We start from the raw sequence: 27,423 nt of genomic DNA, 5'->3' as shown, positions 1-27,423 counted from the left end.
TGGTGGGGGGGATGGAAAAGTACACCTGACTCTGGATGCATGTTCACACATGTGCATTCACATTTGTGCGAACATACGTACCCACATACATATGAATATGCACACATGCAAAAAAAATTAAAAAAGAAACTAGGACTGTTCAGCCAAGATAAATAAACCAAGGTGCCCATCAATAAATGAATGAGTGAAGAAAATGTGGCATATACAAACAAACACACATTTACATACACCACACACACACACACACACACACACACACTTAATGGAACATTACTCAGCTGTAAAAAAAAAAAAAAAAAGAATGTGGTTCTGGGGTGGAAATGTAACTCGGTTGGTAGCATGTTTGCTTAGTATACAGAAAGCCCAGATTTGACGCCCAGTGTGATATCATGAGTTCCAGGATATCCTGTCTCAAAAACAAACAAATAAACAAACAAATTTTTAAAGACCCTCTCTGTTTCTCCACACCAATCCTCACAGTTGGCCCTGGTGTCACAACAGCACAGCGGCTGCAGCTTGCCCTCTCCCTTGCCCGTGCCTCCTGTGGATCCCACAGATAACCCCTCTCTTCCTGCTTCACTGTGTTCCAACCCCCAGTTCAACCACAGGCCACACCTGCCAGAAGACCAGGTAAACAGCTCCTGGACCTTCTCCACTCTTTCTGTTTCTCCAGACCCAGTCTTCAGAGTTCCCCTAGGGCTGCAATAGACTGTCCCTCAATACTCCTCAAGTTTGTACAAAAGTAGAAGCAGAAAAAAAAACATTACCCAATTCATTTTATGAGGCCACAATTACCTTGATACCCAAGCCACATAAAGACTCAACAAAGAAAGAATTACAGATCAATTACCCTTATGAACATTGACATAAAAATACTCAATACTATGCTTGCAAACTGAATCCAAGAACACACCAAAAATATCACCCACCATGATCAAGTAGGCTTCATCCCAGAGATGCAGGGATGGTCTGACATATGAAAATCAGTAAATGTAATCCATTATATAAATAAACAAAAAAAACCCCACATGGTTATCTCATTAAATGCAAAAAAAAAAAAAAAAAAAAAAAAAAAAAAAAAAAAAAAGCCTTTGACAAAATTCAACACCCCTTCAAGATAAAAGTACTGGAGAGATTAGAGATACGAGGCCCATACCAATACATAGCAAAAGCAATTTACAGCAAGCCTATAGCCCATGTCATTTAATAAATGGAAAAAACCCAAAGCAACTCTACTAAAATCAGTAACAAGACAAGGTTGTCCACTCTCTCCATATCTATTCAATAGTACGTGAAGTTTTAGCTGGAGCATTATGACAACTGAAGGAGATCAAGGGGATACAAACTGGGAAAACAAAGTAAACATATTTTTATTTGCAGATGATATGATAGTATATATAAGTGACCCCAAATATTCCAGACAGACCCCCTACTTATCGCCTTGCACAAAACTCAAGACCAAGTGGAACAAAATGAACTGAAAACACTGAACCTGACAGAAGAGAAAGTAGGAAAAATCTTGAACACATTGGCACAGGAGACAACTTCCTGAACAAAGACCTATAGTTTAGGCACTAAAATCAACACTTAATAAATGATACCTCATGAAACTGAAAAGCTTCTGTAAGACAAAGGGCACCATCAACTGGACAAAGTGGCAGCCTAGAGAATGGGAAAAGATTTTTAACAACTCCACATAGAAGTTTAATTTCCAAGATATATAAAGAACTCAAGAAACCATATATCAAAAAAGCAAACAATTTAATTTTTAAAATGGAGTACAGATCTAAACAGAGAATTCTCAATAGAGGACTCTCAAATGGCTGAGAAACACCTAAAGAAATGTTCAACATTGTTAGCCATCAGAGAAATGCAAATCAAAACTACTTTCAAATTCTATCTTCTACCTCTCAGAATGGCTAAGATCAATAACAAGTGACAGCTCATGCTGGAGAGAATGTGGAGCAAGGGGAACGCTTGTCCACTGATGGATGGAGCTGAGTGCAAACTTGTAGGGACACTATAGAAATCAATATGGCAGTTCCTCAGAAAATTAGGAATTTGATCTCCCTCAAGACCCAGCTATACTATTCCTGGACATATACACAAAGGACATTCTATCTTACCACGAGGACACTTGCTCAACTATGTTCATTGTGTCTTTATTCGTCATAGCCAGAAACTGGAAACAACCTAGATGTCCCTCAACTGAGGAATGGATAAAGAAAATGTGTTATTTCGATGGAATATCACTCAACTATTTAAAAAAAAAAGATATCACAAAATTTGCAGGAAAATGGATGAAACTAGTAAAAAATCATCCTGAGTAAGGGAACCCAGACCCAGAAAAACAAATATGCTATGTATTCCCTTGTTAGCTGTTAAGTAATAACAATTACTTGAGGGGTGGAGGTTTCACATGAATCTCTCTGAGAAGAGGAAGTAGGTTTGTGAGTGGCCTGGGGGCAGATGGAGATGGAAGCAAGGAGGATCAGGTGGAAGAGGACGAAGGAAGGGAGTATGGGGAGAGATGGCTGGAATTGGAGAGCATTTGGGGGGCACTGTGGAAACCTAGTACAGTGGAAGCTTCCTGGAATCTATTAGGGTGATGCTACTGAGGACCCCTAGTAGCGGATAATACAGAGTCTGAATTGGCTGGCCATCTGTGTAGGCAGGCAAAGGCTTCCAGTGGTGGAGTGGGCTGCTTTTGGTTGAGTTGTTGGTTAAAGGGGTCCTGTAGAGATCCCTAAACAACCCAGGCTGATTCTAGGACAGAGAGTTTCTCTCCAAAAACTGACAATAGGGCCCCATTACTGAAGACAACATCCATAGAGATCATTAAATGTGTAGAGAGGTCAAACTGGTGCCTGCATGGAGCCCTCAACCCTATGTTCCAGTCTCCTTGCTGTGGGAAGGCACTCTGAAAGCTACGGAAAGAGAAGCCTGGACATCTACCCAGCCACAAAACCCTCTGATTATAATCTGTTCTGCCTACAAGATGTGCTACAGAATGCTGGCACAGAACTTGTGAGAGTGGCCAACCACTGTCTGGTTTGACTTGAGGTTCACACCAGTACAGGAATCTCTTGCCAGATACTGCCTGGATGACCAGAACCCAGAGATTGGATAGTCCAGAAACCTAGAGTAGAACTAAACATGACTGGCCAAAAATAAAAAAATCAATGAAATAATTCCTAGTGATATTGTGCTATATTCATAGATTGATGCTCTGTCCAGTCACCATCAGAGGGTTCCTCTGGCAGGGGATGAGACTAGATACAGAGACTCAGCCAGACGTTACTCAGAGAGTCTAAACTGGAGGTCTCCATTGGGTCTCTCCCTTCAGACCTCAGGGAAGCCCATGGAAAAGGGGCAGGAAAGATTGCAGGTATCACAGGGGATGGAGGACACCAGGGGAACTTGGCCCCCTGAATCAACTAAGAGGGCTCAAGAGGAAATCCTGGAGCCTGCATGGGTCTGCACCAGGTCCTCTGCATATATGTTCTGGCTGTTAGCTTGGGGTTTTTGTGGGACTCCTCACAGTGGGAGTGAGGGTGTCTCTGACTCTTTCCCCTGCTCTTGGGACTCTTTTCGTCCTATTGAGCTGCCTTGACTAGCCTCGATATGAGGGCTTTTGCCTTGTCTTCTTATATTTTGTTTTGTTGTATTTGGTGGTTGTCTCTTGTTTGCTCTTAAGGGAAATTGAGGGGTAGTGGATCTAGGGGAGAGGAGAGGTGATGGCGGAGCGGAGAAGAGTGGAGGGCAGGGAAACTGTGGTCAGAATGTACTATAAGTGAGAATTTATTTTCAATTTAAAAAATCCCTAGCTGAGGAGCTAGTGATGGTTTCTAGGGGATATAGTCAGTTTTCTTTAAGGGCGTGGTCCCTGGTAGGTTGACCATGCTCCAGTGGATGACCCCACAACCCTATGAATGCATGACAACACACACTGGACTTGGTGGGGGATAGATAGATAGATAGATAGATAGATAGATAGATAGATAGATAGATAGACAGACAGACAGACAGCATGACGTTGGGGGGTGAGAGGGAAGAGTGGGTCTGGGAAGAGTTAGGGAAGGAGAGGGTAGATACTATCAAAATACATTGTGTGCATTTAAGTTATGAAAGAATTAATTAAAATGTTATTTATTTTAAAAAGAAGTTAGAGGACATCTTCAGTTACATATCATCTTTGAGGACAACCTGGGCTATGGGACCCTGTCTCAAACAAACAACAAACAAACAAACAAACAAACAAACAAACAGACGAAGAGTTTAGAGTCTGTGCTGAGCATGATACACTGGGGCTAGTGTACATTTGGATGGTCTGGCTTCAGTGTGATCCCTGGGAAAGTTTGCCAAGAACGAAAAGCATGCTGGGTCACTTTAGTCCTATCCAGGATGAAGAACCAGAGCCTTGTCTTACCGTCTTCCCATTGTCAAGCAAAAAGCTGTCCCCCCCACCCCCAGCCAACCATTTTTCTGTTTTCTGGAAGTCCTCTCCAAAGTCTGGTGGTATTTCATGCTGTTTACTGACTTTTGAACCTGCTCAGCTTCTCTCCTATCTGTCTGTCTGTCTGTCTGTCTGTCGTTATTTTTTCTTTCCCTGTCTTCACTTTGTCCCAAGGGCTCTGATCTCACCGCCCTAAAAACACCTCTTCATTTGCACCAGTTAATTTTTATTGTCAGTTTGACACAACGTAGGAAGAGAGTCTCAGGTGGGAATTTCCCAGATCAGAATGGCTTGTGGGCAGGTCTGTAAGACATCATCCTCACAGATGACTGTTGGAGGAGGACTCTGCTCGCCATGAGCCCTAAGCTGGTGACACTGTGTTATTGCTTGCCAGGAAGACCCCACTCTCTCCCAGTCATTAATGGCACTTCTTTCCTTTCTCGAGAGTGGCCTGATTTGCGTAACGTGACTCCTCTGTACCAGGCGGCCCCTTTATAGCTATTGATCTTTGCCCTGACATTCCTATAAGTTCCTGGTAGGGGACAACATGGGAGACATGGGACATGGGACACAGTTATTTGTATTGCTGTGTGACTGGGAGCGAGACAGACAGCTGAAGTGAGAGAAAGGAATTTCACACGCAAATGCCGATTCCAGAGAGTGAACTGTGGAGCCACTAATAAAAACTCCAGTTGACTTCTAGGCTGTAGCGCTGCTAGTGGTAATAATGAGTTCACTTAGCTATGATGTGGATTGAGTCTTTGGTCTTTTCCTGCTGGATTCAAATTCCGTATCACCTTAGACAGGTGGTCCTGGGCTGTCTGAAGCAGCTAAGTGTTAGGAGCATAGCATGTAGGTCCTTATGGCCATGGATCTCCACAGAAATCAGGCATGTTAACTGCAGGATTGTCTTTTCAATGAGAAAGCTGTAAAACAAACAAACAACAAACAACAAACAACAAACAATAAACCCGTTCTTCCACTCAGGACTGGGATTTGGAAGTGACTGGGAATTGGCCTGGTGATCTGCATTATGGGCCGGGCCATGTCAAGCTCCTACAATCAGGATCAGGACCAGAGGTGGCTAGTAATCTAAATGACTCTTCCAGTCAGAGGCTTCCAAAGCTTCCAACACCAGGACTGAGACCAGGCCAGTGTCTCCCCTACCCCTTAAGCTAGTGCAGGCAGTCGATCTCTAGAACCCATCTTCTTGGAGGAAAGACACGCACACCACGTCAAGTTTGGGTATAATTCTACTTCCGTGTGCACTGGGGATTGTGTCAGATGAGGTAAGCCTTTTCCCAAATCCTACTGTGCTTAAATTTGTTGAGAATAAACCACCTGATATCAGATTCCCCAATGTCTTGATCCAGGTTGACAAGTCAGTCTGAACCAAATTTCCGTTTTCACCTCTTGGCGGTTTGCTTCCTTGCCCGGACTCGTGCAGAGATCCCTCAGCTGAGCAGCAGGGTAGGAGTCAGCAAGCAGCATTCCTCCATGGTCTCTGCTTCAGTTCTAGCTCGAGTTTCCTCCCTGAATCCCTCAACGATGGGTTAGACCTAGAAATGCAGGGCAGATAAACCCTCTCTCCTCAAGTTGCTGTAAATCACGATGATTGTCACAGTAAGAGGTCTGTGACCATTCTTCTGTTTCTCCTGTCAGAAGGTAAACGGCTGTACTACATCTGCCATATGTTTCTGCTGCCTGGGATAACGTGACCCTGGACTGAACCCACTAACATGCATGAACCAAAATAAATCTTCCCTCTCTGGAGATATTTCTGTGAGATTGTTGGTCACAGTGACATAAAAGTAACCAATACATTCTTATTTGTATATTGAAGTCCTAAACTCCAGTCCTCTAAGATATGCTCCTGTTTGGAGACAGGGCCATTGAAGACAGAGGCCTGGGACAGGCTGAAGGGAAGCAGGCTCCACTGACACCTTGATCTCGGACTTCCAGCCCCTGGAACTGGGAGTCAAAAGTCTGTGGTTTAAGCCACTCCCTCTGCAGGACAGGTTCAACTTCCAGTCTTGAAGAGAAATCATGAATGGGGATCTCACCATGGTGACCTCTGAGTGACCTTGGCCAGAAATTCCACTTGTCTGGTTATTAATTGGATGCTTTAGATTTTCTAGTTCAGTTCAAACATATCTGAAGTTCAGACGTGGCTTTAGGCTGTCAACTGCACACGTCACTTTTGGTAGAGACCTCTTCTCTACATCCTATGACAAAAAGAGCCAGGAGCAGAAAGCAAAAGACCCAAGACAACTGCCTCCAGCATCATCAATCTCATTTTGTGATGAACCTGAGGCCCAGAGGGATTAGTGACTTGCCAGAGATATCCTGGTTGATAAGAGGCAAAAATAGCCTCGAACTTCAACAAGCAGAAATGCCCGCTTTCTTCACCAGCCAACAGTAGTGCTTCGGTACTGTTTGTGTTTGGTGAAAACGGGCAGGGCACATGCCCCTGGGCCATTTCATGGAGCTCTGTTATGCTGCCCAGGGAGAGCTGGTATGGCTCATGAGGCTTCCTCTTCCAGTTTGGACGGGTGCCAGGACCTGGCAAACAGCCTGCTGCCCATTCTTGTCAACGGGTGCATTTCCCGTAAGTGGTGACTCTTGTCTGCTGGCGCTGAGTCCTGCCAGCCCTTTTTTTCAAGGACAGCATAGCCCTGTTGTCTTCTGGCCTTTGGACTTCTTCCAAATAATAACAGCAATCTTGGGAAAGTCCTCAGAACTGAACTCTGCCCAGCCCAGGCTAGTCCAGCCTCCACTGCTTCAGCTTTAGAATTTCCTGGCTTAAATGTGTCCTGGATATACAGAACATATGTTTGAGAGGTGGGACTGGCAGGGAAGAAGGGGCCTGGGACTAGAAGTGTGTGTGTGTGTGTGTGTGGCAGCTGGGGGGCGGGGAGTTGGAGATTCAGACAAGACCTGGGGTGGTTATCTGGGCCTCTCTTTGTTCCTTGGTTCTATAGCATCATCAGATTCTCTAGGTTGGGCAGAGACACTAATGGGCATATGTCATACAGTGGCTGCAGAAAGTTGAGACCTTCCCGATGCTGTGAGCCTCTAATACAGATCCTCATGCTGTGCTGACCACCCCCCCACACCATAAAATCCTTTCCTTGCTCCTTCATTATTGTAGTTTTGCTACTGTTATGAATTGTAATGTTAATATCTGTGTTTCCGGATGATGGTTTGAACCTCAAGGGGGTCACGGCCCAAAGGTTAAGATGCACTGTTCTAGAGTTAAGTCCTAGATAAGAGTGTGATGAGGTGAAAGTTCAAACAAGAGGATTGGCGATCACTGAAACTGCTAGAACAGAAACAAGTCCAGCTGGGATTTAGATCCTAACACTAGAGAGGGACTTAGTCGCACACAGGTACTCTATCCTGATGATGAAGGCCATGTGGCCCTAAAGGTCAACGCCAAGTTAGAAGTAGGCTGGACTGAGATGAGACAGGAAAGGACCTCCAGCAGGAGCTTCAACCAGATGAAGGCAGCTATAGCAGCTGTCCACCCTGAGTGCTCTGTTCCCATGGCAACACTCCCCAAGATCCCACTGGCCCCATTGGCCTTGTGGCACCTGGAATGACTCTTCTATTTATCTCCAGGTAGGGCTGCATCCTACCAATTAAAAGCAAGGAATCCAGGCCATAGGAAGGACTAGTTTTGTACAGGGTTTTACCTTCACTAAACTGACATTGGAATTAAGCATCAGGTGATACACACTGTAATCCCAGCACTTAAGAGATGGAGCCGGGGAAATGACAAATGTATGGTCAGCCTAGGCGATAGAGAGACCTTAAGTGAGACTACAACAAGATAAAACAGAACAAGGAAACTCAGGAAGCTGGGGGATATAACTCAGTTGGTAGAAAGACAACCTAAAATATGCAAATTATGGGTTTCACCCCCAGCACAGCATACCAAGATTGGTAGTACATATCTCAGAGCTCAGGAGGTGGAGGCAGGAAGGTTGGAAATTCAAGATCATTCTTGGGTTTGAGTTCAAGGTTATCCTGGGCTACCTGAGACTCTGTCTCAAAACAAAACAAAAATAAAAGCACAACTAAATTAGTAACCAAGTGTGGCGTCACACATTCATAATCCCAGTGGTCTGCACCCACGAGGCAGGCCGGGAGGATCAGAAGTTCACGGTTATCCAAACCAAAGTGTGATGCCAGCCTAGGCTACATAAGACCCTGGCTAAAATTTGAAATTAAAAAGGGACAGGAAGAAAAAGCATTGCATAGGAAGGTGGACTCCAGCCGACACACAGGTTTATCTCTTCAAACAAAGGAGACCTTCCCCCTGAAATGCTGGGAGAGGGTTAGTTTAGGATCTGGTGGTTCTTTGCTATTTTTAGGGCCAGGCTTCAGTCCCACATAAAACCAGTCATGGTGACTCCCAACTGTGATCCCAGAACTCGGATCAGCAGAGCTGGGAAGATCAGGTAGAAGGTTATTATTCTCAGCTACAGAATGAGTTTGAAGTCAGCCTGGAATCTATGAGACTGCATCGCAAAACAACCAGACAAACTCTGGCTTACATTTCTTAAATTCAGTCCTCTAAAGTGTATCACTCACTGGTTCTGCAGAGACAGACAGACACCCCACGGAAGGTTAGACATAGACTCATGTCATTGTGCTGTGGGCTCACAGAGGCTCCTCAGATCCCGGTTCCTCTGTTAAGACCATTAAATCACTGTCACTAGGGAATAGTTTGCTAAGTCTCTACTCCGAAAAGGACGTCTTTATATGTACTGTGTCTAGTCCTTGCAATCCTGGATGGAGGAAGTGGGGTCCCATTTTATAGATGCGGGCACTGAGGACATGGTGTCTCCTGCACAGGCCTGTTACAACCAGACATTGAGCTTCAGGGGTCTCCAGAGCCCAATGGATGCACAAGCCTAGAGACCCTCCAGGGGCTGTTGGGGGTCCAAGACACAGCTACAGGACCAGAACTTCAAGGCTCTGCTCCCTGCCCCCATGTAGGTGGAGGAGCAGAGAGCATGGGGGAAAAGGTTAGTGTTTCCCACAAGTCTCTGCTCTAAGCACTCCCTATATTCCAAATACTCCTAGTATTCCCCTTATGAAAAGTAATTTTCCAAATGCGTCCCTGGAGTCTCCAAAGACCTGGAATAGAACCCTCAAGGCTACCTAGTAACAGGTGACTAGTCACAGGCAGCTTCTCACCTCATTCTGCCCAGACATGGAAATTATTAAGGCCTGTCTGTCTCCCTTCATCTCCCTCAAGATTGAAGAGAAATAAGACACTATGCTAAATCTGCAGTCTCCAGGACTCCAGAACAGCAAACTTCTCAGGCCAACCAACTGCAGATGAAGTCAGTCTGTGATGGTGAGACTTCACCTTGGAATAAGCAGGTTAGTCTCCCTGTTGACATCAGTGTTAGAGAGTAACAGTGTTTCAGACCAACCAGCACAAGTTGAACAGCGAGGGGACAGGACCACAACTCAGCCAAGACTATTTGTTTAACTGGGATACCTCTGGCTCCTGACTTAGGTCTTCCTCTACTGAACCTAACACTTGTATCCAGACCCTGAAGATGAACTCAGGGTCACTGGGTCCCTTCACCTGCTTTCCCTCACTGTGTTGATTAAATCTCTCCTGCCTTTCACTCTCAGCCACCTTGTCTGTGGGTGTATAGGGACAGGCAGCTGGGCCTAGGTTATTGATGCTGCCAGATGCTACCCTGGCTTCAGAACTAAAACCCCACCAACAGTGGGGCTAGAGCTGGCTTCAGAGCCAATGATAAACTCCCTGCACAGTTCTTGTCCTTTGCCCTTCTGCCTTCTGCCCTGTGCACAGCCCAGGGCAGGTGGAGAACAGGGTAACCTCATGTTTATACGGTGACTTGGTGGCAGATGCAATGGTCAGTCCTGAGGTTTCCCACTTTGAGAATGTCGGTTAGCCCTGATGGGGCTTCCTAGGGGGTTTTCCCACCCTGTTGCCCCAACTCAACAGACACCGGCAGCTGCTAGTCTTTCAGATCGGAGGAAAAGCCCCTAAATGCACTACAATGGCCTCTCACCTCCACCTGGCCTCCACTGTGGACACTCTGCCCAGGACACTCCTGGTGGCTGTGGCTTCTCTGTGTCATATCTGAGCCAGCAATGGATTGGGAAAGAGCCCACAGCACTTTCCAGAAAACCTGCTTTGGTGGTCTTAGATCATGATGCCTCAGGGATAATTGAGGCCTTGGACTCAGAGAACTGAGCTCTCTGCTGTCCAGGTAATAGAGCCAGACTCTGGTCAGCAGACCCCCGGGCCCTTCCTCGAACACTGCCAGATGGGAAGCTGGAGAGAAGGCCCTGGATCTGACCCCTGGGAGCTTTGGCAATCTGGGGGGCTGATTTTAGTGGCTATCTTGTCAGTTGAGTGGCAGAGGTTTTAGAAGTTACTAGAACTGACGCTGGGTTTGGAAATATATACAAATACATAGAAACATACGGACATGTTTGTGGGGTGTGTGTGTGTGTGTGTGTGTGTGTGTGTGTGTGTGTGTGTGTCTGTCACTGGGGACTGAATCAAGAGCCTCTTGTACAAAAGGCAAACACTCTAGCACACCCACCCCACCCGTATCCTACCTCATTTTTAAAATAAACTTTTTGAGGTAGGGTCTTGCTAACTTGCCCAGGCTGGCCTTGAACTTGTTTTGTATTTCAGGCTAGCTTAAAATTTGTGAGCCTCCTACCTCAGCTTTCCTAAGTACTGTGATTATAGGCCAACATTACTATGTTAGGCACAGGTTGGAAAACACTTCAAAAGGCTTGCCCCTGAGATGGTCTTCTGTCCTAGAAGGCGTCCCCTCCCCCATTCCTCCAGACAACATCCCTGTGGCCTAAAGAGTGGAGTGTGTGCTGGCAGCTCTGGCACAGCCATGGAATCAAAGATGAGGCAGCTTCTTACTGCACTCCAGCCAGGGCCAGCAGGGAAGGAGCTGCCCTGAAGCTTGTGGCCCAGTATCCCCCGATGGGGGCACCAGGACTCAGGCTAACACCTGCTTGTGGGCAGGGAAGAAGGGGAACCATGAAGCAAACCCAGCAGCCTTGGCTTCCGGTCACTGAGCTCTGTCCCTGGATAGCAGGGCAGGGATATGGGGGCTAAGGAAGATTGTGTAGATGGTGGGGTAGGAATCAGAAAATGGCAGGGGCAGGCCATAGGGGAAATACTGTGACTCTGTTCTGGGCCAGGAGAAGGCCAGGAAGGCCTTCACATGGCTAGAGCTACTCTTCTCAATGTACCCATTTCTATGTCAGCACTGCAGTTCCCAAGCCAAGCAACTAGATCCTTAGATCCTTATCACACTTGTTTGTTTGGTTTTGTTTATTTCTATGCAGTCAGGCAATCTTCTGCTTCAGATTTCCAGGAGTCCGGGTTACAGGCTTGCACTTCTATGCCTGGCGCTGAAGAATTCACCTTTTATAGAACCAGCAAACTGCTTCCAACCTGAGTTCAGCTTCTGGATAATAACGTACATTCAGGCTTTCAACCTTGCTAGTATCTCCAACACACACACACACACCTGCCACCATCCCCCACTATCCTGAGTCCCGCGCCCTGCTGGGTCCTGCACCCTGCGTGTTGAACCCTGTGCTCTCAGTGTTTAGCAGCCACCCCAGCATCCCTGGGTATCCTCTCTGGCTCCGCCCCAGCCCGCGACTGCGCACTGCGCAGAGCCCCTCCCCCCCATAGACAACCAGCGCTGTGCTTCGGAGCTGAGACTCTGAGCATCCTTCAGGCCTGCTGCCTGCTGGGCATCCTAAACCTTGGGCAGTGAAGGGCGGAGCTGGAGGCTGTGCTATAGGGTCGAGTGGTATCCAGGAGGATGAAGCAGGTAGGGCTGCAGGGATGCTGCATTGGGAGGATAATGATAAAATAGAGCCTCGGGTAGGTAGATGCACTGGCCTTGGAGCCTAAGACTGAACTGGGCCCCTAGTAGTAAGGAGGGTGGGGGAAAGCCTGGGGTACTGAGGGAATGATGCTAGGAGGAGTGCAGAGACACATCCAGGAGGAAAGGGCGCTCACGCATGAAGGCCGCCTGTGCACTTGGGGGTGGGCTGCCATCTGTCTGTTCCTGCTGTTCCCCAGGGCCTAGTGGATGATACTGAGGATGTGTCCCTGGACTTCGGCAATGAAGAGGAGCTGGCCTTTAGGAAGGTCAAGATCAGGTATGTTGACCCATTGGTTCCAAGCTGCAAATTCATTCATTCGCCAACTCATTCATTCGAAATACACAGAGCAACTACTGTGTGCATGAGTTATACAGACCCTGCCCCCTTAGAGCCTAGAGTTTGGGGGCGGGGCAGCTAACTTACTAGGCAAACATGTTAAGAGGGTTAGAAAGAAACTAGCACGGTGAGGTAAGAGAAGCTTCCAAGGGATGCTCCCATGCTTTAGCACAAGGGGCAAGTATGCCTGCGCAAGGCGATTTATCGTCAGTCAGATCACATACCTGCCTACCACCTTCAGCACCGGAAGGCAGCAGGACCAAGATGGAGAAGTAACTTGGAAGCATGCTTGCCAGTGGCCTAAACTCCTGATCTTTCTAGAAACATTCACAGCTCAGCCACGCCCACTTGTCTATCTAGCACATCTCTTCTTTCAGCTTTTAGCACTAGCATACTTAGAGGCCTGGTACCTAGCGCCTTTCCTTTATTTTTTCTGGTACTGGGGATGGAACAGAGAGCCTTGCGAATTCTATGCAAAAGCGCTACCTCTCAGCTATGCCCTCAGCCGTTCCTTTTATCTTCTCCTTCCATCTGATCATCTGACCCAAATACAACCGCCTCTAAGAACGGAATAAGTACATTAGCTCCCCATTGTCACTGTAACAAATTGTCATCTGCTGGTTTCATGAAGCTCAGTTGGTGGAGTTCCTGCCTAGCACAAACAGACCTCTAGGCTCCATCCTAACCACAGCATAAACGAGGCATGGCGGTGTGCGCATGCGTTCCTTGTACCTCTCAATAATAAGGGCATTTGTGGCATTATCTCAAGCCTACTTAGCAACTTAGGGTAATTTACACCTCAGGATCCTTTACTACGTGAGGTCTGGGCGTGTAGCAAGTTGGTAGAGTGCTTGCCCAGCATGCATGAAGCTCTGGATTCTAATCCATTCCTAGCACTAAATAAATTGGGCCTAGTAGTACACAGCTGTGATTTCAACACTAAGGAGGTGGAGGCAAGAGGATCAGAAGTCCCGGGACACCCTCAGCTACTCAGTGAGTTCAGGACCAGCTTACACTACACGAGCCTCTGTGTCTCTCCCTGTCTGTTTCTGTCAGTCTCTCTCTCGTTGTCTGTCTTTCTCAGATGCTTTTCTAAATGGAGATCCCCTTTCCATATAATGTAACATCCACAGGTTCCAGAGATTGGGACCTAGATATTGGAGGCTCATTCTTTATCTTTCATGCTGTAGCGATTGGAATCCTAAGTGAAGGAGTTTATAGAGCATCTAAACAATTACATGTTCACTGCCTGGTAAATAGCACTTGTAAGCCTGACCCTAGGCTGGTGGCTGGGGCTATGGAGGATACAGGACCAGCCCCTGCTTATGGAGTTTGCCCCAGGCTAATGTGTAAGGACACTTTTGCTGTGTAAAGGTTAGGCCCTGTTTTGTTGTGGGACTACCCTGTATAACCCTTGTTTGCTTGATTTCACCTGGCCTTCTCCTCCCTTATGCTGCTCAGGAGCCCCTGCCTAGGGAATGATACCGCCCACAATGGACTGGGTCTTCCTTCTCCCTTTGTTCAAAATCAAAGCAATTCCCCCAACCCCATCTGGATAATTTCACATTAAGACTCTTCTCAAGTAATTCAAGGTTGTATCAAGCCAACAGTTAAAATCAACGAGCCCAGATGTATTCATTAGCTATAATGTGGTCACTAGCTACCTGTGTCTATTGCGCATTGCGTCTGTGGGCAGAGTTAGAGAATTTGGTCCTGTTTAATTTCTATGTAAATTTAAACACCCACGTGCAAGAGCTGTTTTTCAGTGGAAGGATTTGGCCATAGCAGTGTTAGGGTTAAGGCTACAGGATGAAGACAGTGCTTTAGTCTTTTTCCTGTTGCTGTGATAAAATGCCTGACAAGTTAGAAAAGGAAGCCACTTAAGGAAGAAGGTTTAGTCTGGCTCACAGTTCAGCAGCCAAGTGCATCACATTGTGGGAGTCACCATGGCAGGAGCTTGGTGCAGCTGGTCACAGTGTCTTTCTTGTCGGGCAGTAGGCTTGTGATCAGCTCCATTTACCTTTTTTATAGGGTCTAGGATCACAGCCTAGGGAATGGTGCTGCCCATAGTGAGTGACTCTTCCTACGTCTATCAGATTACTCAAAGTAACTCATACTGGGCATGCTGAGAGTTCTGTGTCCCAGGTAATTCTAGATCTTCTTTAGTTGACCATTAAGATTAGCCATCATAGACTGGTTTAGGGGCAGAAGAAAGCAGAGGTTGGGAGGGTGGCCCAGGACACCTGGGAGGTATAATCTACCTTCACTGTATGGTGGTTAAGGTGTGGAGGACGGAGAGGGAACTGGAGAGATGAATTAGTAGGTAAGAGCTATGTAAGCATGAGGACCTGGTTCAAGCATGGGGATCCCCAGCACTCACAGAAAAAGTTGAATGTGGCTATGTGTGCGCATAACCCTAAAGCTTAGACACTGGGCACAGAAAGATTACTGGGGTTTCTGGCCACTAACTTAGCCAAAGAGGAGGAAAAACAAAATAAGATGAGGTCCAGGTTCAGTGAGAGACCCTGACTCAAGATCCTTTCCTTGCCCCTCCACCCCCCCCCCCTCTCTCTCTCTCTCTCTCTCACACACACACACACACACACACACACACACACACACACACACTCATATGTGTGTGCACGCATGTGTGCGGTAGAGGACAAGTAGTCAAGGATGGTGCTCATGCTTCTTGGTCTGGTGGCCAAAAACTAAAGAAAAACTTGTATAGCAAAGATACTAAACTTGGAGTGTTCCTTAATGGACTATCATGGAACATTTTAGTAGCCAGTTTCAGTGGGCAGCGGGGAGGAGCACCTGGGAACTGGAGGAATTACATTTACCACAGGTCCGGAGGCAACTGCTCTCCAATCTGTTTGAGAGCAGCCAATCCCAGAATCCTCTGATGTGCCAGTGTTGATTGATTCATCAGCCTGCCTGGGGACTTAATGGGATTTACAAGGGATCTGATGCATAGGCAATCCTGGTCATGAACGCACTCAGCATTTTGCAGAATTGGGTTCTTTATCTTGTTTTGGTTTTAGTGTGGCTTATTGAGACAGGATTTCACTTTATAACCCAACTGCAAGATCCTCCTGTCTCCACCTCTCAAGTACTATGATTATAGATGTCACCTGAACACCTGGCATAAAGAGGATTCCACTTACTTACTTACTTACTTATTTTTTGAGGGTGCAGAGGGGACAGGGTCTTATGTAGCCCAAGCTAGTCTTAAACTCACTATATAGCCAAGGATGACCTTGAAGTTCTGATTCTTCTGCCTTTTCTTCCCAAGTGCTGAGATTACAGGTGTGAGCCATCACATGAGGTTTATGTAGTTCTAGAATGTCTTAATGTCTTACTTAGTTAGGGTTTCTTTTGCTGCAATAAAACACCATGACCAAAAGCATCTTGGGAGGATTGGGCTTACAGTCACGGGTCACACTTCATCACTGAGGGAACTCAGGGCAGGAGCTAAAGCAGAGACCATGGAGGGTGCTGCTTACTGGTTTACTATCCATAGCTTGCTCCACCTGCATTCTCCAGGACCATCCAGGACCACCTGCCCAAGAGTGGTACCATCCCCAGTGAGTTGCACCCCCCCACACACACACATCAATCATCAACAAAATGCACTACAAGCTTGCCTATAGGTCAAACTTATGGAAGCATTTTCTCAGTTGAGGGTCCTGCTTCTTAAATGACTCTAACTTGTGTCAAGTTGACATAAAACTGACAACATAGGGCTTGAACTCAGGACTTCAGCAAGAATTCAAGGAGATTCTTAACTGAGGTGTCTGGGTGGGCATTAGGGGTGGTCCAGGAACCTTTGAAAACTCTTATTTTTCACATAGGTCATTCTATGAAATATGTGAACATAATCAAAATTGAATTCAGTTATCAAGGAGGCCAGGGTCCTAGCGAAACGCCGGTGGCTCGGCCCTTAAGGCTCCCGCCCGCAGAGGACGCCCCGTCTCTTGGTGCGCCGGTTCGAGTCCCGCCGTCTCTCCCGTCTTCCCGCGTCATCTCGTGGGAAAAAAAAAAAAAAAAAAGGAGGCCAGGGTCCATCCGAGCTCTGAATCAGCAGTATAGCGTGAACACAATTGCTTGAAACATTCTTCTTTACTTTGCAGTTTGCAGTAGGAAATTCCTAAACCCATGTTGATTTCATGTTGATCTTGAAGTCAGATGCCATCATAGGAGGGGCTACAGCCAGAGTCCCCTTCTGTTATTGCTCAGTGGCTTTGGGACTGTGGATAGGGACTCACTATGCCTTGCCTCCACTAGCCTATCTGCAGAGGTTTGGACCAGCTTGGCCTTGATAAGTAGATGCTAAGGAAGCCACTCAGTAACTATTCATCTTCTAGGTGCTTGATGATGTGGGTCCTGTGGTTATTGTCCCTACTTCCAGGTCAGGGAGGTACAGTGTGTGGCTGGGGTTCCTTGGACACCAGTACAGGGTGTAATTCCACAGCACGGTTGAAAAACACATACCTACCATCTTGTGTGTACATGGGAGTGTGTTTGTATGAGTGTGTGTAAGTCGTGTATGTATGAGAGAGTGTGTGAGTGAGTGTTTGTTTGAGGGTGTGTGAGGGCGAGTGTATTTGAGTTGGGTGTGTCAGTGTGTGTATTTGTGTGAGTATGTGTGTGTCAGTGTGTGTGAGAGTATGTGAGTGTTTGTATGAGGGTACAGGGTATGTGAGAGTGGGTGTATGTGAGTTGAGTGTGTCGATGCGTATGTGAATTTGTGTTTGCATGTGTGTCAGTGTGTGTGAGAGTATGTGTGTGAGAGTGTGTGAGTGTTTGTATGAGGGTACAAGGTACGTGAGGGTAGGTGTGAGTTGAGTGTGTCAACATGTATGTGAATTTATGTTTGTGTGTGTGTCAGTTGTACATGTCAGTGTGTGTGTGTGTGTGTGTGTGTGTGTGTGTGTGTGTGTGTGAGTGTGTTTCCCAGGTAGCTTTGCATTTTTTTTTTTTTTTAGTTATTCTCTTGAGGTGGGGTCCATATGTAGCCCTGGCTGACCCTGACCTATCTTTGGGCCTCAGCCTCTGAGTGTGGAGATCACAGGGCTATGCTACCACACCCAGTCTGCTTTTTATTTTATTTTACTGCAATTTTTAAAAGAGACAACATGTCTGACCTCTGTCATTCCCACTATGCAGGCCAGCAGTGTTGGGTAAGTTTGCTTCACTGTAAATCAGAACTTTCTAATTCTGCAAAAGTGAAACTCCATGCCCATTAAACCGTTCTCCATTCCTGCTAACCACTGCTCTACTTCCTGTCTCTGCTTCATGAAAACGGAGTCAAACCATTTGCCAGTCACAGCGGCAGCTTTTACTGACTATAATGTTCTTTTCCTTTAAAAAAAAAAAAATTTATTTATTTATTTATTTATTTATTTATTTATTTAGGTTTTTCACGACAGAGCTTCTCTGTGTAGCTCTGGCTGTCCTGGATCTTGCTCTTGTGCCTGGTGACTAATCCTACCCTGAAAATGGGTTTGTGTACCCCACCTTTGAGATCCTGCCTCCAGGTCTCTTACATACATTCCCAGAAGCAGGGCTGTGGGCTGAATGAAGTTCTCTTTTCATGTTTTGAGGAACTCAAAATAGTTTCCCAGAGCAGCCAAACATTTTACAGACAGGCAGACGTCGGAAGCTTCCAATGCTCCACACCCTTGCTAACTCATCATTTTCTGTAGGGCTTTTCATTTGTTTGAGGGTTGTTTCTGTTGTTGATGTTTTAATTTTTGAGGTAGGGCATCATGTAGCCCAGGCTGGCCTCAAGCTTCCATGTTGCCCAGGAAGACAATGGATTTTTGGCTTTCCTGCCTAGTGTTGGAACTCCAGGACCATGCCTCCATACACCGTCTGTGGAGTGCTGGCACTGAGCCTACAATTTTATGCTAGGCCAGCACTCCCCAAGCTGAGCTACATCCCCAGCCCATGAGATGTTTTCTTCTTTTGAGCAGGGTCTCATAATAGACCATATGGGCCTCATGATCATATATCAAGAAGATGGTATCATGCATATGTTTAATCAAAATGCAATGGGTGTACCGTTATCTCACTGACAGTCTGAAGTCCAATGTGGCTTTGGGTATGCTCGTAGAGTATGCAACCAGCACCGTGACCTCCTTTCATAATTATTTTGCCACCCTGTACTTATTAGACAATCATTTCCCATTTCTCTTCCCCCCAAGTCCCCAGAGCCACCAAACTACTCAGAAGTGTTTATTTCAAACATTTAGTAGAAATGAAATCTATGTGTCATGATTTTTCAGAAACACGGAACCAGTATGTATGTGTATGTACATGTGTAAGTGTGCATGTTTATGTTTGTCTATGTGTATATGTAGGAATGTTATGGGTGTGCAAGCAAGTGTATGTGTATATATGGATGTATGTCTGTATTACGTGTATATGTGTGTTTGTGAGTATGGGTGTATATGTATGGAATCAATAATTGTGAGACATACACACACACACACACACACACACACACACACACACACATTTAGCAAGCTGGAGCTCCACAAAGTCTGTGAGCCCCAGTCCAAGTCTTGGGGAGCGGAGGCCAGTGAGCTCAATCTGAGTTAGGACTCTCCCAGTCTATGCAGTGCTCTGTGGAGTGGAAGTTTGGCTAAACCACTTTGTGCTCCTTATGGGTCACATGCACACATTCACCCAAAAGCTATCTGGATTCATGAAATAAACACACACACACACACACACACACACACACACACACACACATCAGTTAATTTTAAATATGCCTTGACTAGCTCAAAGGCTGGGCAGTTCTAATCCTCTACCCGGCTAGCATTCATTTCTCTCCAGTACTCCTGGCTCAACACTTTTTAACTCTATGTTTTATCTTTGCTGCCCTGTTGCCTTCTGGGCAGCCCTCTCATAGGGTCACTTTCCCTATCCACCTACATTTTGGATGAATTTTCTTCTACAGCTCTAAATCTGATCCGTCTCCCTCCGAGACATGGCGATCCCTCCCTCTTCTCTCTCCTAGTCCCTAGCCCATGCAAATCTAAAGGTTCTGCCTCAGTCTACCTGACCATCCATTGGCTGGTTCTTTATTGATCCATCAAAAACCAATTGGGGACAAGGACCTTCCGTGTTTGGACACACAGATACCCAATTTTGGGGGCCTGATTAACTCAAAAACATTAAACTAATCCCCAACAGTTCAGTCTGTGTCCAAGGTCTGGGGCTGGGTGCACTTATGTCTGAGGGTGGAGGAGATTATGTCTCAGCTCGGCCTGGGAGGGAAGCCCTCTTCTTTCCATTATGCTTGGAGGCCCTGGTAGCAGTCTGAGACCTACCTGCTTTGGGGCGGGGCTCCTTTTCTTGGCTCCCCCATTCAAATCCCAATCTTTTCTGGAAACTTGGAGACATAGCCACAAAGAACATTTTGCTGTCCAGCTAGGCACCCCTTATCCCAGTAAATTAACATATGAAATTATAAAGTGGGTGACCTGTGTGTGTGTGTGTGTGTGTGTGAGAGAGAGAGAGAGAGAGAGAGAGAGAGAGAGAGAGAGAGCACATGTGTGCTCAGATACATGTACACATGTGTGTGTGCATATGTGTGGAGGTCAGAGGTCAACCTTAGCTCTCATTCCGTGGGACCACCTTGTTTTATATGGTTGCTGGCAGTTGAACCAGGGTCCTTATGCTTGCCCAGCAAGTACTTTACAACTTACAGCATGGATTCCAAGTTTGTGTCTATCTGGGTATTTAGCCACATTTATTTCCTTTTTATGTGCAAATACAAGTATATGGGTGTAGCACATTTTGCTTACCCATTCATAAGTTCTTTGGTTATTTTTGCTTTTCAGTTCTCATTACTAATGTCACTGTGAGCATTTGTGTCTATGTTTGGGGATGTGGCGTATGTTTCAGTTCTCGGAGGCGCTCACCTAGAAGCGAAATCCCAGAGTGCTGTGGTAACTCAGCTGGATGGTGTAACAGACCATTTTAGCCAGTGAGGGGAATTTTTGTCACCTTCAGGAATGCATGGGGTTCAGGGGGCTAGATTAAACCTCAATCCAACACCCCTCAGCTAAGCACCTGCACCCCAGGATTTGAGTCATGGATGCCTGTGGAGGCATGCATGGGCGTTTTGAGTAAAGTTGAGCTCTTGAGCTTCTGGAAGGATGCCCAGCCTGGCTCCTCTTGAATTACAGATGGTTGTGAGCAGCCATGTGTGTGCTGGGAATCACACCCAGGTCCTCAGCAAGGATAATCAGTGCTTTAACCCCAGAGCCATCTCTCCAGCCCAATGTGATTATTTTTTATGTAGCCCAGGCTGGCCTTAACTTATTATGTAGTCAATAATAGCCTTGAAATTTGAATCCTCTTGTCCTCTATCTACCTCTTGAGTGCTGGCATTACAGGTGTGTTATGCAGGGATCAATCCCAGGGTTTCGTGCATGCCAGGGAAGCAGTCTGTAGACTGAGAGACGTGCCCATCTCATGAATATGAAACTGAGAACTCGGTCCCCTGCTCTCAGACACTGCAGGAAGTTACATGTCAGTGGGTTGCAGATATGCAGGCAAGCATTGGATGGAATGAAAACTATCCACAGAGATCCCATGTTGCATACAGAAGCTGTTCTCAAAGTGAGGCTTGGATAGTGAAGACAAGTGGGAATGCCCAGAAACCAGGCACAGGCTATCCAGCCCTTTCCACACACAGGCAACACTCCATGGCCTACATGTGAAGATTCATTGCCTCTGCATGGTCAGCCTGTCGTATGGGGACTATTATATTATTGGATCAAGGGTAAGGAAACTGAGACAGAGAGTTGAGTGTGTTGCTCGATATCACAATGGTATTTAAGTTCAAGGGCCTGAGCTTGACCAGCTCTCAAGCCCATGTTTTATGTTACATTATACTTTGTAGGGGAGCACATGGAGATGAACTTGGCTGGATGACACTGGATTAAGTGTACTGGCTGGATTAAGAACACCTATCTTTATTCTCTGGGGAAGACATCTATGTTCTGTATATAAACAGAGATAGTATGGAATTGCCCCTGCTATTATGGGGAGTGTGGCCTAGAACTCCCATGGCAGCCAAGGATGACGTGGAATTCCTGACCCTCTGCTTTCTACTTCTCTGGTGAGATCACAAGTATACATTGCCATTGCCAGGCACAAGTATACATTGCTATCTGTGGTGGGGTGGTCTGTCCACTGTGGGTCATTAGCAGCATCCCTGCCCTCTGTCTACTGGGCACCAGGAGCATCCAAACCATTACTTGGTGGAAACCAAAAAATGTTCACATGTCCCCTGTAGATAAAATAAGCAATCTGAGAAGTGGAATTTAGAATAGTCTCTATTGGGAGTTTGGGAGTCTCGTTCTTTAGTTAGCTGGTCTGGTTTGCTGTTGTTGTTGTTTGTTTGTTTGTTTGGTTTGGTTTGTTTGTTTGTTTGTTTTTTTTTTGGTTTTTTTTTTTTTTTGGTTTTTTTTGTTTGGTTGGTTTTTTTTTTTTTTTTTTTTTTTTTTTTTTTTTTTTTTGAGGCCCGTTTCTGAACTGACCTCAGTTCTCTAGCTAGCCAAAACTGGCTTTGTATTCCTGATCCCTTGAACAGCTCCTTCGTGCTTCCCAGCTTCTTTCTTGAGTCTGAGTCTAGATATGTGAAAACTGCTACTTAAGGGAGTGGGAGCCGTTTTGTTACTTCTATGTGTGACATTGATCTGAGGGAAGAAACCTGGAGGTAGGGGCAAGAAGGCCAGGGGAGTGGAGCCACTGCTTGGGGTGGCTTGGTGGCAAACAATATAAACACACCTCTATTTGATAGACAGTCCCCTCACATGCACACTTTGCTCCAGGACAACAAGGAAATAATAATTTTGATTTTCTTATTAATCCAAAATGTCTGTTCATTCAATTGAGGAGGACCCTCACCAAGACTCCCATATTCCTTCAGAGAGCTAGATGCATTGTCTCTAACTTTCTAAAAATCAATTTTGAAAAATATAGAAAGAAAACACACAAATAGAAGTATCTAAAACCTTGCATGGTGGAGCACCCCTTCCATCCCAACACTCGGAAGTCAGAGGTAGAGGGATCTCTGTGAGTGTGAAGCCAACCTGGGCAACAAAACAAGTTTGCAAGTTTAAAAAGAGCCTCAGCTAAAGACACTATCAACTCCTTCAAAAAACAAAACCAAACAAAACCAAAAAACAAAAAAACAAAAAAAAAAAACAAAAAAACCCAAAAAAGCAAAACAAAAATCAAACAAACAAACAAAAAGTCAGACATAAGCAAGTCCCATCAAGAGTGAGTGGGTTGTTTAATTTTAAGGAAGGTTCCGGAACACCAAGAAAAATAACCTCAAAATCAGGGAACTAGTGAGATTTCAGTTCTCTTTGATCATGTACATCATTACTTATTTTGAAATTAACTCCTCGCATCTCTAACAGCCCCACTTCCCCTTACATGTGTATGCTTGCTCACATGCACTTGGTCTCTACAAGCTGTGTCAGCAGTAAGGCCACTGGAAGGTGACTGCACTGAACCTTGAACCCCCCGTGTCTGCAATGTGTTTGGAGACAAGGGCTGGGTCAGGGTCCCTGGGGCTTCAGTTTAGGTGGGAGGAGTAGATGTTGAGATATTGGAAAGCTCAGGCATGGATGCTGGTGGTGTTGTCTTAGTAAAGACGAGTTTAGGAACTTCTGGTTGAAATCCAGGTTCCTTGTGGCCTACTGTCTGACCGTGGCCACTTCTGACCATTGGTCAGAAGCTGTGTCCACATCTTGGGCCCCTACATTTATTAACATGACCCCGTCCACGTTATGTAGAAAGCTCACAGTGGCATCCACGTGGCTCTGTGTTGTTTGGTGCACTCTGGCCCAGCCTAAGCCTGGCAAACAGTAGGCACCTAATCAATGGGCTATTGTTTAAAGCTCGATTTATTTAGTGGTTGTTCTGAAAGTATTAAAGATCAATTGAGGAATTTTTTATTATAAAATTAATTCTGTGTCCTTGAGCAATTTAAACAAGGTCAAATTAGTGTCAGTGATTGTTTTTCATTTTAAAATGTGTGTGTGTGTGTGTGTGTGTGTGTGTGTATGTGTGTGTGTGTGTGTGTGTATAGGTGAATATCACATGTCATGGCATTTGTGGAGGTCTGAGGACCACTTATAGGAGACTCTCTCCATCATGTAGGTCCCAGAAGCTGAACGTAGGCCATCAGACTTAGCTGTAGGCACCATTACTGCTCATTGCTGGCCTATCTGTGGTGACTTTGAATGGCAAATTAACCTGCAAACAAAAATACACATAGACACTGAGTGCAAAATGTACTATTTCAGGATGGTGGGGGCATTTTAATACTCAGTGAAACTCCAAACAAAGGAAATGTAAATTATGGTCCCTGCATATGTTAACTTGAAAAATAATTCTTTAGATTAATATGCATAAAAGGATTGAAAATATCTTTTTAAAAGATTTTCCTTTAGAAATTAAAAAAAAAAATACTTGTAAAGCATTTTGGCTGTAGCATGTGTGTGCCTGGTACCATGGAGGTCAGAAAGGGGATCAGATTCCCTGGGCCTGGAGTTACAGACTGAGCTCCCGGGTGTGTGCTGGGAAATAAACCCATTACTGACGAGCCATTTCTCTAGCCCTATACAAGGATTTTGAAAGTGTGTTTTTAAGAATAGCACTATGAGGCCAGGCACAAAGGTAAATTCCTGTGATCCCTACACGTTGGAGGTAGAGGCAAGAGGATCAGAAGTTCAAGGTCATCCTCATCTATATAGGGAGTTCAAGGTTAGCCTGGGCTACATGAGACCTGTCTCAAAGTAAACGGATCAATCAGTACATCAACAAAAGAATGACACAGATAGCTAACATACATTCTTAGCATGCTCAGTTATCCCAAAGTTCTTCACTGTAGGTTAAAAACATGAAATTCTTCTAGAAGCAGAACTCAGGGCTAAAGCCCCAGGCCTTATCTGATTTACAGTCCATATTCACAGGTCCTTTACAGCTTTTGTTCCTCAGAAGCTGGTCCTACAATGTTGCCTGGCAGACACACTGCTCCGCGTTATGTCTCTAGAAGTGTGCCTCTGTTCTTGAACTCAGTCTCAACCACAGGTGGCCCAGATTACCTTCAATCCCAATGCAAACAAGTCTTGCTATGTCACCCAGGCTGGTCTGGAACTCACAATCCCCCTGCCTCAGCCTCCCAGATTTGGACTCAATTATCTTTGCCAATCAAAGGACCCACAATTCTTTCAAGAGAGGAGGTGGGTTACAAATCTTTACATTTCCTCTCCCATCTGGGGCTTGCCCTAGATCTCGTGTGTGCTGGCTAAAGTAGGTGATCTACTCCTGCTCTTTTTCTGCTATTTATTTTCAGACACAGACTCACTAAGTTGTCCGGATGGCCTCGGACTCAATCTGTAACCTAAGAAAGAAAGCCTTTAACTTTTGACTTTTCTGCTTTGGTCTCTGTGAGGCTCCAGACCTGCTTCCTGGTGGCTCGTCCAGAGGATTTCAAAACTCAAGGAAGAAAGCAGTCAGACTGGATCTCAAAGAGCCTTCATTGCCAGGAAGTGGAGATAATTTGAAAGCTGTCCAGTGGTTGTAGAACTTAAGCCAGCCTGTGGACTCCTGGGAGTGGCAGGGATTCCATGCTGGCTGAGTGACCAGGGTGTCACTCAGTTCTCTCACTGTGTAACCTTCAAGACTGCCCTGTCCAGAGATGGCCTTCATCTCTGAGATTCCCCCACACAGGGAGCCGAGCTGATGCCTTTGGTTTAGGGGGACAAAGCTGAGGACTGAACATGATTCAGAAGACTTGTAACCTTCAGGGAAACATGCTGAGAAATGGCATCAGTTGTTAACCTCTTATAGAGGCCATGAACAGTCTCTACCATGTGCCCTCACCACCTTACCCTATCCACCGAGATGGACTGAAAACCTGTAAAAAACCGTGAGCCAAAATAACCCTTTCCTCACTGGGTCTCTATGGTGTACTATTGTAACAGCGATGTGACAGTAATCCAGTCTCCACCAGACATTTAGTTCCTGGAAGGCATGCTTCATAGAGGAAATACAAACACAAGTGACCAGTGACTAATTTTAAAATATACCCTGTGAACTCACAGATGAAGACATGATTCCATGTTTAATTTAGTTTGTGACTGGTTGGTTGATGCAGTACACAGATGCCACAACTGGCTCATGGAGGTCAGATAACAGCCAGTGGCAGTCAGTTCTCTGTTCCCACCTTGAGGGCCCAGGGATTGAAGTCAGGTAGTTAGGCTTGTCAACAAGTTACCTATCTCCTCAGCCGCCTAGGCCCACCTCAGCCAATGCAAGCCAATGTGGCCCTTTGCCTCCATGAGGTGATTCTCACAGTGTAGCAAGTCTCTATTCTCTAGAGTATCCCAAATGCCCAGCTCATCAGGTCCTTGTCTTTACCTCTTCCTGGAAATTCAGAGGCCATGCCTTACTCACTTGTGCTGTTAGCTCTGGCTTTTTCGTTAAGCCTGATGCTCTGGGGAACTTGGAGGCAGCTGCAATGTTTATGGCTGTCCCATTGGGCCGTTGTCTCTCCAGCTTCAGGTAGGTGCTGGCCTATGGCACCATCTGTCAAAGAACCAGAAAGGACAGAAGCGTCAATGAAGACCAGAAGGCCTACCCAGTGTAGAAATGGCCAGCAGATTTAGCACTGTGGTCCACCCCACCCCCACCCAGGCCCTGACGGCAGGTCACAACTGCTCTTCTGTGTTGACTCTAGGCAGCTCACGTCTCCTGTGAGCACCAGCTGCCGCGTCTATGAAAAGAGTTCCTTCTTCACATATTTTCTTTGGATTCAAGTTAAGTGTTGTGGGGTTGAATGATGTCTGTGCTGAAAGAAATGCTGGGAGTCCTTCACCCAAGAGTCTAGCTGAAGTATCTCACCAGTTGAGACGCAGGAATTACAGCACAGTTGACAATTATGTTAAGAGCTGGGCCAGCACAGTGGGTAAACTCACTCACATAAAACGTGTGACTTGAGTTCAGATGCCCAGCACTCACATAAAAGCCAGGCATGGTGGCCCACTTCTGTGACCCCAGTGCTAGGCAGGAAGAGGGGTATGGTGTGGAGGTGTAGGGAGTGAGGGTCGGGGGGGAGAGGTAAGAGGATCCCAGGGGCTCTCTTGACAGCTATCTAGCTAGGATAGAACATTTCAGGTTTAGTGAGAAACCTTGTCTCAAAAACAAGGTGCAGAAGTGAGGTAGACCTCTGGTAGACATATACACACCTACATACACACACACACAAACAGCTATACACACATACATACATGCATACATACACATATACATACATACACACCTACATACACAAACACACCTATACATACATACACACATTTACATACATACATAACACACATACATTCACACACATGTATATATTCACACCTACATAAACACACACCTATATACACATACATATATACATACATACATATATAGACCTATACACACCTACACATACACCTATACATACACACACACACACACACACACACACACACACACACACGTAATATATGCTAAAACAGAAATGCCATGCTTAAAGAATAAGTAGGTGGGAACACATTCCTTTACCAGATGCAAAGACAGGAGGGAGGACTTTACAAACACTTTAACATGTTCCTTCAGAGGCTCCCCAA

General features: G+C 45.8%; 1 protein-coding gene across 8 annotated transcripts in view; it reads left to right on the top strand.

Moving 5' to 3' along the window:
- Positions 1-12,169: 12,169 nt before the first annotated feature.
- Tvp23a (trans-golgi network vesicle protein 23 homolog A) overlaps positions 12,170-27,423 on the top strand; it is a 34,250-nt gene continuing 18,996 nt past the window's right edge. For 4 of the 8 annotated variants that reach the window (XR_013111474.1, XR_013111473.1, XM_034506124.3 and 1 more), the window contains exons 1-2: positions 12,579-12,658; positions 21,642-21,860. Coding sequence is in view for 6 of the 8 variants with exons in the window: in XM_034506124.3 (XP_034362015.2) it covers positions 21,763-21,860 (98 nt within the window). In the remaining 2 variants the exon portion in view is untranslated. Of the gene's footprint in view, positions 12,325-12,578; positions 12,659-21,641; positions 21,861-27,423 lie in introns of those variants that run through there. The other 4 variants (XM_076937420.1, XM_076937419.1, XM_076937417.1 and 1 more) reach the window with 2 other exon arrangements.

Source organism: Arvicanthis niloticus, chromosome 6 (assembly GCF_011762505.2).
Source record: "Arvicanthis niloticus isolate mArvNil1 chromosome 6, mArvNil1.pat.X, whole genome shotgun sequence".
Lineage (NCBI taxonomy): Eukaryota > Metazoa > Chordata > Mammalia > Rodentia > Muridae > Arvicanthis > Arvicanthis niloticus.
Note: the sequence above shows the minus strand (reverse complement) of the source record. Positions and strands in the feature narration are given on the sequence as shown.